The 13,801-nt window shown below is 38.1% G+C and overlaps 1 protein-coding gene across 1 annotated transcript in view; it reads right to left on the bottom strand.

Moving 5' to 3' along the window:
* Positions 1–7,802: 7,802 nt before the first annotated feature.
* The window catches only part of COL28A1 (collagen, type XXVIII, alpha 1), a 141,181-nt gene continuing 135,182 nt past the window's right edge, over positions 7,803–13,801 (bottom strand). The window contains exons 33-34 of the mRNA XM_005876149.2: positions 10,408–10,546; positions 7,803–8,070 (exon numbers count right to left, since the gene is read on the bottom strand). Of these exons, the coding sequence (XP_005876211.1) occupies positions 7,898–8,070; positions 10,408–10,546 (312 nt within the window). The 3' untranslated portion in view covers positions 7,803–7,897. The remainder of the gene's footprint in view (positions 8,071–10,407; positions 10,547–13,801) is intronic.

Raw genomic sequence — 13,801 nt, 5'->3', positions numbered from 1 at the left:
AGCACTTGGTAAGGAACTGTTTAGGATGAACTAACCTGCAACTAAAAGATGCTCCATGATCTAGCCATGCTTTCCATAGCACTCAGCCCTGGCACTGACTCAAGTGTAGACAATTCTGTGGAGCTTTGCTTTCCTTTGCTGTTGTTTTCTGTGCATATTCCTGTGGACACAGGGGGTGGAGTTTGGAGCAATACTCAGGCATTCCTGATTTTTGACATAATTCCAAAGGAACACCTTCCATAACCACACCCAGATTTTACATTTGGCATCCTGAACAGCAGCTGAGAAGCAGAACACCAGGTGGAAGATCCAAGTTCTGCTGGATGAGAGTTCTGGCGGTGTTTAGAACTTGACTTTGCATCCCTATGAGCCACAGGGCTGAGTTAGGCTCCCACAGAGTTCTAGTACTTCTGTGTTAACTATTTAGAGTTCATACTGGATTGGCTTCCCAGATTATCCTGTTTTGAACTGTATCCAAGAGTGACCTCTAGGGTTTCATGCACATCCTTAGGTCCAGTAATGTCTAGGATCCACACAGCACATTGTTGGTCATGGTAATTTATGGAAACTCATATAGCTTATCCTTGGGTCACCCAAATCACCATGACCGCTTATTTTCAAGTTGGTTTTGGCTTTGTCTGTATGAAAGGTCAACTTAGAGGGGGCTTCAGTGTTATAATATAAAGAAATGAAAAAATGAAAGAGAAACAGAGATTAAAACTTAGGTGAGATTTCATTTTCAACCATTAGATGAGCAAAAATTAATGAATTAACGACACTCAGTGATGGTGAGGAAGTGAAAAAGCAGGCATGCTCCCAAGTTGGGGGAATGTAAATTGGTATAAACCTTAAGGAGGGCACTTTGAAATACTTATCAAAAGTATGTTTCCTTTGTCCTTACAGCTTTCCTTTATGAATATCTCCTATAGTATACCTACACAGAGACTAATGTATACAAGGATGTTCAATGAAGCTTTGGTCATAATAACAAAACATTGGAAACATTTAAAGGCACAACAAAAAATGAATTGGTTAAATTGAACAGTGATGAAGGTCTTAAAAAAGACTTAGCTAGCTCTTTATCTACTGATAAGGAATGACTTCCACCATGCTAAGTGAAGAAGTAAGGAAGAGAGAGAAGGAGGGAAGGGGAAATCCAAAAAGAAATGAATGGTGCTCTTAAAGTAGCAAATGGCTGAGTAGCTGAATTGAAAAACAAGTCTAAGGGTCTGAACAGGGATAAATAGATATGTAAGTTTACTTACATTACTGAAAAGTTTACTCTGCATCTTGAAGAAGATGGAGAGTGCCTAAAGCATTTCAAAGAGGAGGATGATTGGGTCACCTTTACCATAACTCCACAAGGAGGCCAATTTGGAAGAAATGACAGACTCAGTTCCAAGAGGAACAGGAAGAAGAAAGGCCAGATGCACTGAGCAATTGCATATGGGGAGTGAGGGAGAGGAAAGTGTTTGGGATGTCTCACAGAGGCCAAAGTCACTGAGTGATTGCACCATTCACAGAGAAGTGGAATACAGATCGTTTGTCATGAGGCTGTAGAGTGGTACAAAGTAGATTTGATAGATTTGGCCTCTCACTTTTAGTATGGGAAAAGCTCTGGGAACGCTCTAAAATTTGAAGAGGCACAATTTTAGTCCATTTTACTGTATTTGTCAATATTTTTCTAATAACAATATTTTTCTAATATACCACAGGGAAAGTCTACAAATTCCAATATTTATTTCTTGGAAGACTAGAGATGAGACACTTACATAAAGGCAAGGGTTGTTGGGGTTTTTGTGGCTTTTTCCCCCCCATGAGAGACATGGTCTGTTTTGTTTTGCTTTAAACAGCTAAAAGCAGTCTAAGCAATGATTTATACATACTAGAATCAATTTGAGAAAAAATCCCAATTCATGGCACTCTTTATTAAGATGCAAGAGAGGGAAAACAGCCAAATAATAAACTTAAGACACCAACTAATATGCTAAGAAGAAAATAACTGGAAAATTCTGTTAGTGCTTAAAAATAATGTTAAGAAACTGTGAGTGCAGAGTTTAAGGGCAAATTTAAAGAAAGACAAAAATACAATTGAAGGCTCTAGTCAAATTCAGAGAGAAACAGGGAGAGAAGTCTTTGCTGTCTTTGCCATCCCACAAGCCCTGGTTTACCATTTAGAATCCCTACTATGTAATTCCTCTGTTTCTTTTTGCTCCCAAGATAGAGGGAAATTTGTCCATGTCTTCTATTAAAGTGGCAGTCATCGTCAGTTTTTAGTATTCAATAGGAATATTTAGAAGAAGGGACGTATTGGTTGCTCCTCTCCCTACTCTAGTCACTATAAACGTCCTCACATACTGGATGGAGGGCATCCTCAGAATCAGAGGCTGGGATGGAAAAAGAGCCGTGGAAACAGGAGAGGCTGCAGAAGCAGCCTGAAGGAGGACATATCTCAGGCCTTAAAATAATAGCACAACCGTTAGAAAAGGCTCCGTAAGTCAGAGTGGGAATTTGTTAGGGTGGATGCTACAAGATACACCCAGCTCAAGCTGCAGCAGTGACAGATGGTGTTGTCTAAAGAATGGGCTACTAGGGGATAATTGTACCACCAGAATGTTCACCCCAACAACGCCCAGTCACTTAGGGTATATGTATAAAGGACATAAGCAGGAGGCATAGGACTAGAAAATTCTTGGCGATTCTAAGAGCCCTTATTTTTTAACCTGATTAAATCAGGGTTTAAAAATTCCTAACTTTCAGAGTCTGATGTGACTTTATTTAAAATTTTTAATATATTTTTATTGATTTCAGAGAGGAAAGGAGAGGGAGAGAGAAATAGAAACATCAATGATGAGAGTGAATCATTGATCAGCTGTCTCCTGCATGCTCCACACAGGGTATTGAGCCTGCAACCTGGGCATCTGCCCTGACCGGGAATCGAACTGTTACCTCCTGGCTCATAGGTCGATGCTTGACCACTGAGCCATGCAGTCTGGGCTGTCTGATGTGGCTTTAAATGAACTGTTTAAATGAAGAATTTTTCAAATTTTTGTAAAATGGTAAAAAATAATGCTTTTAAAATTCAAATGAGTTCAATATTTTTTTTAAAAAAACCCAAAGTATCATAAATATATGGGTGAAATATGATTTGGGGCTATTGGTTTGATGATCATACACACACACACACACACACACACTCTACAACATGTCTTATTTTAGTGACATAAGAAGAGATATTGTAAGGAGAGGGGGAAATCTTGGACACTTCAACAGCATTAATCTATCTTTGCATTGCTACTCACAAAAGCCATCAAATTATAGACTTATAGAGAAAGGGGGCTTAAATAACCGAACACCTAAAATTCCAAGTCAAATAGTCAAGTAGTAGAGTCTCTGCTAAGGTTGGCATAATGCAGAGGTCTCCTTGCTGGTTTTCAGCCAGGGTTACTCAGCAGACTTCCCCGTGGGTGTTCCAGCCATATCCCAGACCTACTTAGCATGCATGCATTTCTCTGCAGTTAATGAGGCTGAACATCTCTTCATAGGGTTATCTCCTTTGAATTGACAATCGCTATCATTTTTCCTTTTTATTCTTTTTGCTTTATGGGATCTCTTGGTTTATTAGAATCATGAAACAATTCTGTTACATGTTGCTTGCAAATATTTTTCTCCCATTCTCTCATTTACTTTTTCTTGTGTTTAGGATAAACATTAGGTTTAAAATCACCAAGCCTAATTGGCATTTTATACAGTTAGCATGCTCTTCAGACCCCTGATTAGAGCTTTTTTTTTAATTTATTAAATCTTTATTGTTCAGATTATTACATTTGTTCCTCTTTTTTCCCCCCTAAAGCATTTCTTACAGTTGTCAAAGCTGTTTCAACTGAATGAAAATGACAGAATTGATCACTTAAGATATATATATATGTAAATTAAAAATGGAGACTTCTTTAGATACACATTCTTATTTCCAGCACATTTTGTACATAGTCTGTCTTTTTTTCTTTTGAGAATAGAGGAATAAAATGTCAAATATCTCCTCCAGCTCTATTGGCTTTTTAACTAGCTGAGAAGGAAAACAAATTATCATTCTCTTTTCCAGAATTAATTTTCAGATTGTTCAAGTCCCCCTCTTAGATCTGTTATCTAGCTAGACAACACTCCCTCTTACTTTTCTCTTCGTTTTGCTAATCATGGTGGGGAAGAAGGGGTGGGGGTATTTTGAATCACAAAGTGGATGAGAGAAAATAATAATTTTACTTACTAACATACCATTTTTCTCTTATTCTCCTTTTAAATGGTATGATTTTCTTCTGATCTTTTTCTATTCCCTTCTTCCAAGTAGTTACCTATTTATGTAATAAAAAAGTGAGCTCTGATATATATTTTTAATGTATTGAGTTCTTCCTATGGGCCAGGAGCTAGGTACACAGATATAAATAAGACATGTCTTTGCTCCTAAAATCAGAGTGCTGGAAGAGAATACAGATGCTGTGATTGAGGGCATAATTGTTGCAACTATACCCATTCCCTAGTCCCCAGAACCTTTAAACAGTTAGCCTACACCACAAAGGGAAATAAGTAGATGTGATTAAGATTAAGGATTTGAGGTGGGAGACTACCTGGATTATCCAGGTGGGCCTGATCTAATCACATGAGTCCTTGGAAGCAGAGAACTCCCCAGCTGTAGTCAGAGAATCAGAGCAATGGAAACATTCAACCTGCCATTGCTGGCTTTGAAGACAGAGGAAAGGGCCATAAGCCAAGGAAAGTGGGCAGGCTTTAGAACAGTGGTTCTCAACCTTGGCTGCACATTAGAATCACCTGGGAATCTTTTTAAAATCCTGATTTCTGGGCCTCATCCTCCGGAAATTCTGTTTCTTTGTTATGAGGTGGGGCCACAACATTAGTAACAAAGAAACAGAATTTCCGGAGGATGAGGCCCAGAAATCAGGATTTTAAAAAGATTCCCAGGTGATTCTAATGTGCAGCCAAGGTTGAGAACCACTGCTTTAGAAGCTGGAAAAGGTAAGGAAACCAGAAAAAACACAACCCCACTGACACATGGATTTTATTCCTGGGAGACCTGCATGAGACTTCTGACCTACAGAACTATAAAGTAATACATTTGTGTTGCTTAGCTGCCAAATTTGTAGTAGTTTGTTAGAGCAGCAAAAGGAAACCAATGAATGCTATCCACTAAATGCAAGTCATTTCAGACTAAGGGTAGAAAGGAGGCATAAGCCAAGTGCTTTGGGTCCTCAGTGTTGGGCATGGTCCAGCTGATGAAAAAGTACCACAAAGGAGAAGGGAGGCCTGCAAGTTGTCCTTGAAGTATTAGGATTTGGTCATCACAGAAGGAGGAAAAGGATGTTTCAGGCAAAGGGACAAAGACCCATCCCATTTATATGTGGAATCTAATGAACAAAATAAACTGATGAACAAAATAGATCTATAGACATGGATGCATGGAACAGACTGATGAATCTCAGAGGGAAGGGGGTGGGGAGAGAAGAGATTAACCAGAGAACTTATATGCATACAGGCATAGCCCATGGACACAGACAATAGTGGGGTAAAGGTCTATAGTGGAGTGGTGAAAAAATGGGGGACATCTGTTATACTGTCAATAACAACAACAACAACAACAAGATATGATTTTCTACCCAGTATTAGCAAAAGAAGTCTGACAATACTCAGTGTTGATAAGAATATCAAGCAATGGAAACTCTTATGCACAGTGATGAGAGTTTATAGTGAACTGGTTCAAACATCTTGGGGGAAAAATTGGTTTGCAATGATATATTATTTTTGAATGTTTACATATTCTGAAACCCAGCAATTTCATTTTTAGCTATAGGTCCTAGAAAAATACTGTTGCATGTGCACCCAAAGCCATGTATAGGAGCATTCATTGCAATGTTGCTGAAATGGTAAAAAGTAAATAAATAAATAAAAACTATTTAATTGACTATAGACAGGACAGTGGTTAAATATGTTGTGATATGTTCACACAAATATTATTCAACTATAAAAGTAAATGAATGTGTATGAATTATAATGTAATAGCACACCAAGTTGCAAAGAATTATATATTATAAAACAAATTTTGTAAAGCTTAAAAAACCTAAGTAATAAATTCTTAGAAACACATTTAGATATTTTTAGGAACACAATATGGTAAGACATGGATTAATTATAATATTGAATGAAAATAGCAAGTTGCAAAAACTAGAGTATGACACCATTTTTATAAAGTCCTAAGATAAGCAAGACTGTGTATTGTTTAGAGATACATAGAGATATATGTGGTTTTACACGTAAAATTACATATAAAAGCCAATAGCAAAGTGACATGGTAAACACAAAATTCAAGATGAAATATCCCTGGCAGAAAATAGGGAGCTAGGATAGTAGAGGTTTACACAGGAAGCTTCAACAGAATGGGTCATGTTCGGTCGTTCTCTGTGTGAAATATTCATCTTATCACATTTTTACTTACAAGTGTATCACATATATTCTTTTGTAGTATTAAATATTACATCGAAAATTTTATCAAACTACCCAAAATTAGTTTTGCTAAGATGGCTGTTCTTCAGCACCTCCTTCCTTGAATGCTTTTTTTTGCACCACTGACCTTGAATGAGGGTCACAGGCCTGGACGAAGAAAGGGTGCTGTGAGATGATATATATACAAGTGCTGTCTGAGCTGAGCTCAGAACTGATCTTCCTAGACTGGATGTCGAAAAATTATTATAAAATGACAGAGCCAATTCTCTATTACTCTGTTGGGTCATATTTCAATTTGGCGGCTCATTTTTCAGCCTAAGACCTATCTTTACAATACCCTGCTCAAGAGAGGATGTGAATGCATATTAGCATGACCAATGGACACAGACACTGGGGGTAGGAGTGGCGGGGGGTGGGTAATCGGAGAAAAAAGGAGACATGTAATACTTTAAACAATAAAAAAAAAAAGAGAGAGAGAGTGAGGATGTGAGCTTTAAGTAGTTCTTGGTTGTCAAGTGCCATCTTTTCCCATCCCCCTTAAGTTGAAAGTCACATTTACATATTTTAAAGGAAGGGTGAGAAAAGTTCCTTCGTTTAAATTACACTTTTTGTTTTCAATATATAGTTTAAACACACAATAACGGTTTGTCACCAAATATGTTGGAGGAGTGCGGAGTGACAGTTGTTAATCCATTTGTGTTAAGTCATTTTATTTCAGATTGGTTTCTTACTCAGTTTCAGAGCAAGTGAGGCAAAAATCTAACCACCACTTCAGCTCCTATCCTCTCATCTCAGAACCATTTCATGTTCTAGGTTTCTTTCAAGCAGGATATATTTCTGATCTCATCCCTTCCTACCTACTCCCATCACTCCTGATTCCCAAACTCTAGTCCTTCCCTACCAACTACCTATCTTTTTGCTACTGTCAGGGCTGTGAGAGGTTTGGGGGACTGAAGCGGGTAGAAGGGACCAGGGGGCCAGGAGGAACAGGGGGCTAGGCTGGGGAAGGAGTTTAATCCAACACAATACATCGAATAGGAAGGAACAGGAATCAGAACCACATTGCAGGTTGTGAAGTAGATACTAAGGCCTATGTATTGAGTTTGCACAGTTCTAAGCCAAACCCTCAGCCTGCCATTTGTTAGTTGGGTGACTATTGACAAGTTACTAAAGTCAGAGCCTCAGCTTCTTTATCTGTAAAAATGGTTAACACCTACATCCCAGTGTGGATGCAAGGATTCAATTATGTTTATAAATTCCAAATACTCAGTATACAATCAAACATGGTGCTTTATTTGTATTGGGTGAACATGCTGAAATTATAGTGGTTCTTTCTAGACTTGTTGATAGAGATGTAGATTTGACTCATTACAGGTTGCCTACTTGCTCATCTTTGAATGCAGATTTCTTGACATTCCTTTTCACTGTTGAATCTATTTCCTGAGCCATTACAGCCACTGAACCAAAAGCGGGCACAAGAGTTGACCTGTTGGTCATAATACCATCGGACCACATATTCAGCACAGTTTCCAGGCTTTAGGTCTTCTAAACACCTAGGGTCTAGGTTGAAAAAAAGGGCAATGTGTTATTATAGGTTTTTCTTTCACTGAAAAGATGAAAAAGAAAAGCTTCATAAACTTGATTCTCCATGCACACTAACACAACTCAGAAAATATTGTTCTAAGTTAAAGAAGGGTTCCCTGATACCCAAAACATTTCCTCCACCACCCAAAACTCCACCATTAGATATTCATTCATTTGAAAACATACATTTTTTAAATCTGCATGAAACCCCATTAAAAATTCATATTTCCCTGAAAGCACAATATTCTTGTGAGGATTAGTTGACACGAGAAAAATAGGACTTTCTAATTTACTTTGGAATTGATTTAAAATCAAATTAATATTTGGAATGAAGATGATTTTGGCTTCCTATACTCATTCCCTTCCAGTTTGTTCATAGAAAGTACCACTGCAATCTGTTACAGCCACTGAACCAAAAGCGGGCACAAGAGTTGACCTGTTGGTCATAATACCATCGGACCACATATTCAGCACAGTTTCCAGGCTTTAGGTCTTCTAAACACCTAGGGTCTAGGTTGAAAAAAAGGGCAATGTGTTATTATAGGTTTTTCTTTCACTGAAAAGATGAAAAAGAAAAGCTTCATAAACTTGATTCTCCATGCACACTAACACAACTCAGAAAATATTGTTCTAAGTTAAAGAAGGGTTCCCTGATACCCAAAACATTTCCTCCACCACCCAAAACTCCACCATTAGATATTCATTCATTTGAAAACATACATTTTTTAAATCTGCATGAAACCCCATTAAAAATTCATATTTCCCTGAAAGCACAATATTCTTGTGAGGATTAGTTGACACGAGAAAAATAGGACTTTCTAATTTACTTTGGAATTGATTTAAAATCAAATTAATATTTGGAATGAAGATGATTTTGGCTTCCTATACTCATTCCCTTCCAGTTTGTTCATAGAAAGTACCACTGCAATCTGTGTCATTGTGCTAAAAAAAAAAAAAAAAAAAAAAAGATCCCTTTAAGTTACAAAAAAAAGTAAAGCAGAGGGCTCTCTTTATGCCACAATTTTCTTTTATAAAGAGAAGCACTTGTAGCATAATAAAAACGAGACCTTTTATGTCAGTTTATAAATAAATTTCAGAAATATGTCCACTGTCAAAAAGCAAAGCTACAACCATAAATCCTTTGTTAAATCCCTTTTTATGTCATGGTATGCCTTAGTGCCATGATTCATATTTCCTAACCAAGGATGTGATTCCAAGGCCAAAAAGACCAAAGCAGTATTTGCTGTCTGTTTTCATGTTCTGTGAAATGGTTTATATGTCATAAACTTCATTTATCAATATCAAAGCCAGCCCTCTCCCCATCTCCCATAATCATTTCCCTAGAGTTGGAGTATGTCTCAAGTCATTTACTTTCTAAAACAAAATGAACGCTCTGAACCAATTGGAAAGAAACAGTGGATTTTTACCACTTTTATTCTTAAAAACAATAAATAATATTGTGTAACATCTTTTCAAGGCAATTTTTGCTCCTTTTAAGCAGGGATATTGTCTCTCTGACATGTTCTTCACAAACTGTGTATCTAATGATTAATTCTATAGATATTAATTCCATAGAAAATATGTTGATGAATTTAGATTCTAGCTTTTTTTCTTTCTTCTACAATCTAAGGTTCAAAACTCAAATGTCTATATGTGTGGGCTATGTGTAAGATAATAGGGAGTGGTAGGAACTGTGGCAAATACAAGAGTACAACCCTCTGTAAAAGTATTCAAATTAAAAATAATAACAGCCCTGGTCTGTGTGCTCAATGGTTAGAGCACTGGCCCGTACACCAAAGGGTCGCACGCAGGTTTGATTCCTGGTCAAGGACACATACCTGGGTTGCAGGTTCAATCCCCAGCACTGATCAGAGTGTATGCAGGAGGCAACCAAGCCATGTATCGCTCACATTGATGTTTCTTTCTCTCTTTCTCCCCCCCCGCACCCCTTCCTCCCTTCCACTCTCTAAAAATCAATGGAAAAAATATCCTTGGGCGAGCATTAACAAAAAGAAAATAAAATTAATAAGAAATAGTAATAACAAACACTAAAGAGCTTTAAATATTCTTTTACAAATTTGTTCTACAGCCAGCCAGTTTTCTAATTCTATATATAATAAAATGAAATTATCTTCTGTTCCCCCTGTTTGCAATCAAAATACATTCTCTCTAAATGAGATTTTAGAGACCATCTTCTCTGTGCCTTCTTCACATTGTAGATGCAGCAGCTGATTGGCAGGTATCTCTTACCTTTGTGCACCAGCTTTCCCCACTGTAAGTTCAAACTGGGGCTTGGAGTTGTAGCTTCCAGACCCATGGTCCTATCCTCAGAGGGGCTGCGCAATGGCCCCTGGATGGTGGCAGCCTCAGGTGAAGGTGTGGTGGCCAGGCTGTCAGCCCAGGTAGGCTCTGGAGGCTCATTCTCTTTGTCCTGGGCTCCGAGGATACTGACCTACACAAAAAGTTCACATTTTTGTTTCTAGTGATATCAAGTCAAAAAAGTGAGTTCGCTTTTGGGAATATTTAAGGGAAAATTCAGCATGCTGCTTCTCCCCAACTCTCCAATATTAATTCTTTCAATAAAGCCCAGGAGATGAGCACCTCTTCTATGTCATGCATCCCTGAATACTTACATTACGGATTTTTCCTACCACTTTGTGTGGGTTTATGTGTATATACTAGTACACACACACACACACACACACACACACACACACACACACACACACAATGGGGGAAACACTAATCAATCCTGTTATTGGTGTATACATATATTTACAATGATTCAAGTACTATGAGGTAAATCAAAGCAGATATTTCCAGTGGGATTGATCTAGTCATCGGTCCTATGAAATAGGCACTCAAGTCAAACACAGTAGTGGATTTTCACTAGCCCCAAACTTTTGTACAACTCTTGGTACAAATGGAGGTAAAACTGGTTCACTAGGTATTCATGTTTCTTTCAGATTGATCTTGTGTGTACATATGACAATTTGAATGAGAACTTTTGTTATAATCATAAAGCTAGATAATTTTAAGGCTAGAGGAACATTTTCTCAGTACTTCATTGTCTAGAGGGGAATCTAAAGCTCCAAATGAATAAGGAACTGCCCCAAAATTATTGGTAAGCTAGTGGCAAAATCTGAGACATACCTGTTTCAGGGAAGAAATACTGTTAGGTTTTTGTTTGTTTGCACATATTTCATTTTAAGCGCGTGCGCGCGCACACACACACACACACACACACACACACACACACACGGAAAAAAGAGAAAGTTGCCTGAGGAGCAGTTTATCAAACATAAAAATGTCACTGGACATGAGGCTACACTTCAGATACACTATCTGTCAGGCGAGAATATTCCTTTGAAGAAGTGCATGTGGCAGCATGGTTTTCTTAAAGGAATTAACTGAGCCTTTAAATCATTACCGTATTCAAGCCTTAAGGCCCCCTAAGTTATTCTTTACCCCCTTACACTCTTAGGAGTGTGTGTTTTCTTTTTCAATCACATCACCATTTGGGACTTATGACCACCAGAACATTACATCTCATCTTCTTAGAACCAGTGAAATTAATTCATTTTTCATAAATGAGGATAATTAGATTTTTTGGCTCTGTGAGATTCAGATTATTTCAACAAAAACATACTTGTTATGATTTGCCATTTTATAATTTTCTTCCTTATTACAAAAGCAAACATGTTCATGGAAGGGATTTTAGAAAATCTGAACAAACAACAAGAAGGAAAGAGAAATCACAAGTGAGCGATTCCGCCTCCCAGAAATAATCGTTGTTGATTCCCCCAGTCTTTTTCCTATGTGCATATATATTTTTTAAACAAAATATACTGTGTGTTTGGTTTTCTATGTTTTTTAAATTTTAATATATCCTGGTTCCATATGTTTTACTATGACTATATGCCATTTTAAATACAAAATATATGTAATTATAATGGCCTTTTAAAAACATTTAATTTGTTCTTTTTCTATTCAAAAGCACATGGCTGACTGCTGGTTTAAGAACACTCATATTTGAGCTTCTGAGACAAAGTCCTCTTCAAAAAAGTTTTACCAATTTGCCTTCTCACTACTGAGTGTCTTTTGTTAAGCTATCACCATTTATTAGATGTTATGGTTGAAAAAAGAGACAATTACCAATTTATAGGTAAAAATTTGTTCAGCTGATACATGGCACTGCCACAATCTGTCTCCTCCACACTTTGATGATTTCATAAGCTTGTCTTCCACTATTCCCAGCACATCTTGCTGTGACCTTTCTTTCATCCCTTCCTCTTCTTCATTCTGCATCAGGATCAAAGTGAACCCTCCCACCGTGGACCCCACCTGCAGAACCTTTCCCAACAACCCAGTCAGTACTAACGGTCCTCTTCCAGATGGTGCACAGTACCTCCTAATGTTCCATACTTGGCCCTCATCATATGGACGTTAACCTTTAATCCTATACTGTCGCATCATTTCCTGTTTCACATGTGTAAATATCACTTTCCTGCTCAGAGAAATTAAGCCATGCCATGTTTATCTTTCCCTTTTCCTCCCTTCCTTTTTTTCTTTTATTTTCTTAAAAGTTTTCATAGCATAGATGAGCAAATGGTGACTGCTGGATAAATTCAGAATGGGAGAGGGAGAGGAAAAGAAAAGGGGGGGGTATTTGGATTAACTATTTAATTCTTCTAGGATTTAATATCATTATTTGAAAATCAGAAAAGCTTAGACCCTAACACAACTTCCAGTTCTAAGAGTGGAATTTAAACAGCCCCAAACCAAATTCGTGGTAGTGGTTCCCCTGGAGAGAGGAGGCAGAGAAAGAGACTCTTAAAGAAAACAAGCGAGGACTTTAACTTTATTTGCAGCAAGAATGAGTGATTAAATGGAAATAATGGTTACATATTGGTGGTGGGAACTCAGATGTTTGTTATATATGTTCTCTGTTCTTTTTATAAACCTAAAAACAAAAGCCTGCCTACCAGCTCCACACATTTCTACTCCCACCACACTGGCTTGCCTTAGAGGAGACAAATGGTGTCAGCACAGTAAGAAGACACAGGAGGAGTGTAGCAGGGCGTGAAGGGCCAACACCTGGAGTCCAGGGCTGCTCCCTGCAGCTGCACAAGCAGATGTGTTATGGTCAGTCCCTTTCAGGGTTAGGGCAGATCTTTAAGGGGAGGAAAACAGATTTGGAGCAGCATCCTAGGAATATGAATGTATGCCCTAAAGCAGGATTACTAGCAATTCCAAAAGGCCATCTGGTCTCTGATTTCCAAACATTTCTCTCATAATTCATTACCCAGAATTTTGCATTTATCACAGACAAGCTCTTCGACTCTGAGCTCATGTCTTCTCTGGATGAATGCAGATGATCATCTGCATTAGCCCATGTGTTCAGGCTTAGCTTTTCCCAGCAGTGCAGGTCCACGTTCCTCCCGGGTGGCTGTGGGGATTCTGTCTGCGCTTGCCAGCTGCTCAGCTGCCAGAGCCTTCAAGGTGCTTGGCTTCTCTGGCTTCTGACCTTGATTGACTCTTCCCAGGTGATAACTTTTTTTGGCCAGGACTCTCAGCTCTCAAGTAGTACTTAAATTGAATGCTTTTTATTTGCATTTAAGGTTGTGGAGGACTGTCAAGAATACCTTTAGTTTGGGCTGCATCTCCCCCATCATCTGCAGCTTCCCTAGAGGGTAAACTGCAGGAT

This window comes from Myotis brandtii, unplaced genomic scaffold (genome assembly GCF_000412655.1).
Source record: "Myotis brandtii unplaced genomic scaffold, ASM41265v1 scaffold48, whole genome shotgun sequence".
In the NCBI taxonomy this organism is placed as follows: Eukaryota; Metazoa; Chordata; class Mammalia; order Chiroptera; family Vespertilionidae; genus Myotis; species Myotis brandtii.
This window is presented reverse-complemented; position numbering and strand designations above follow the sequence as displayed.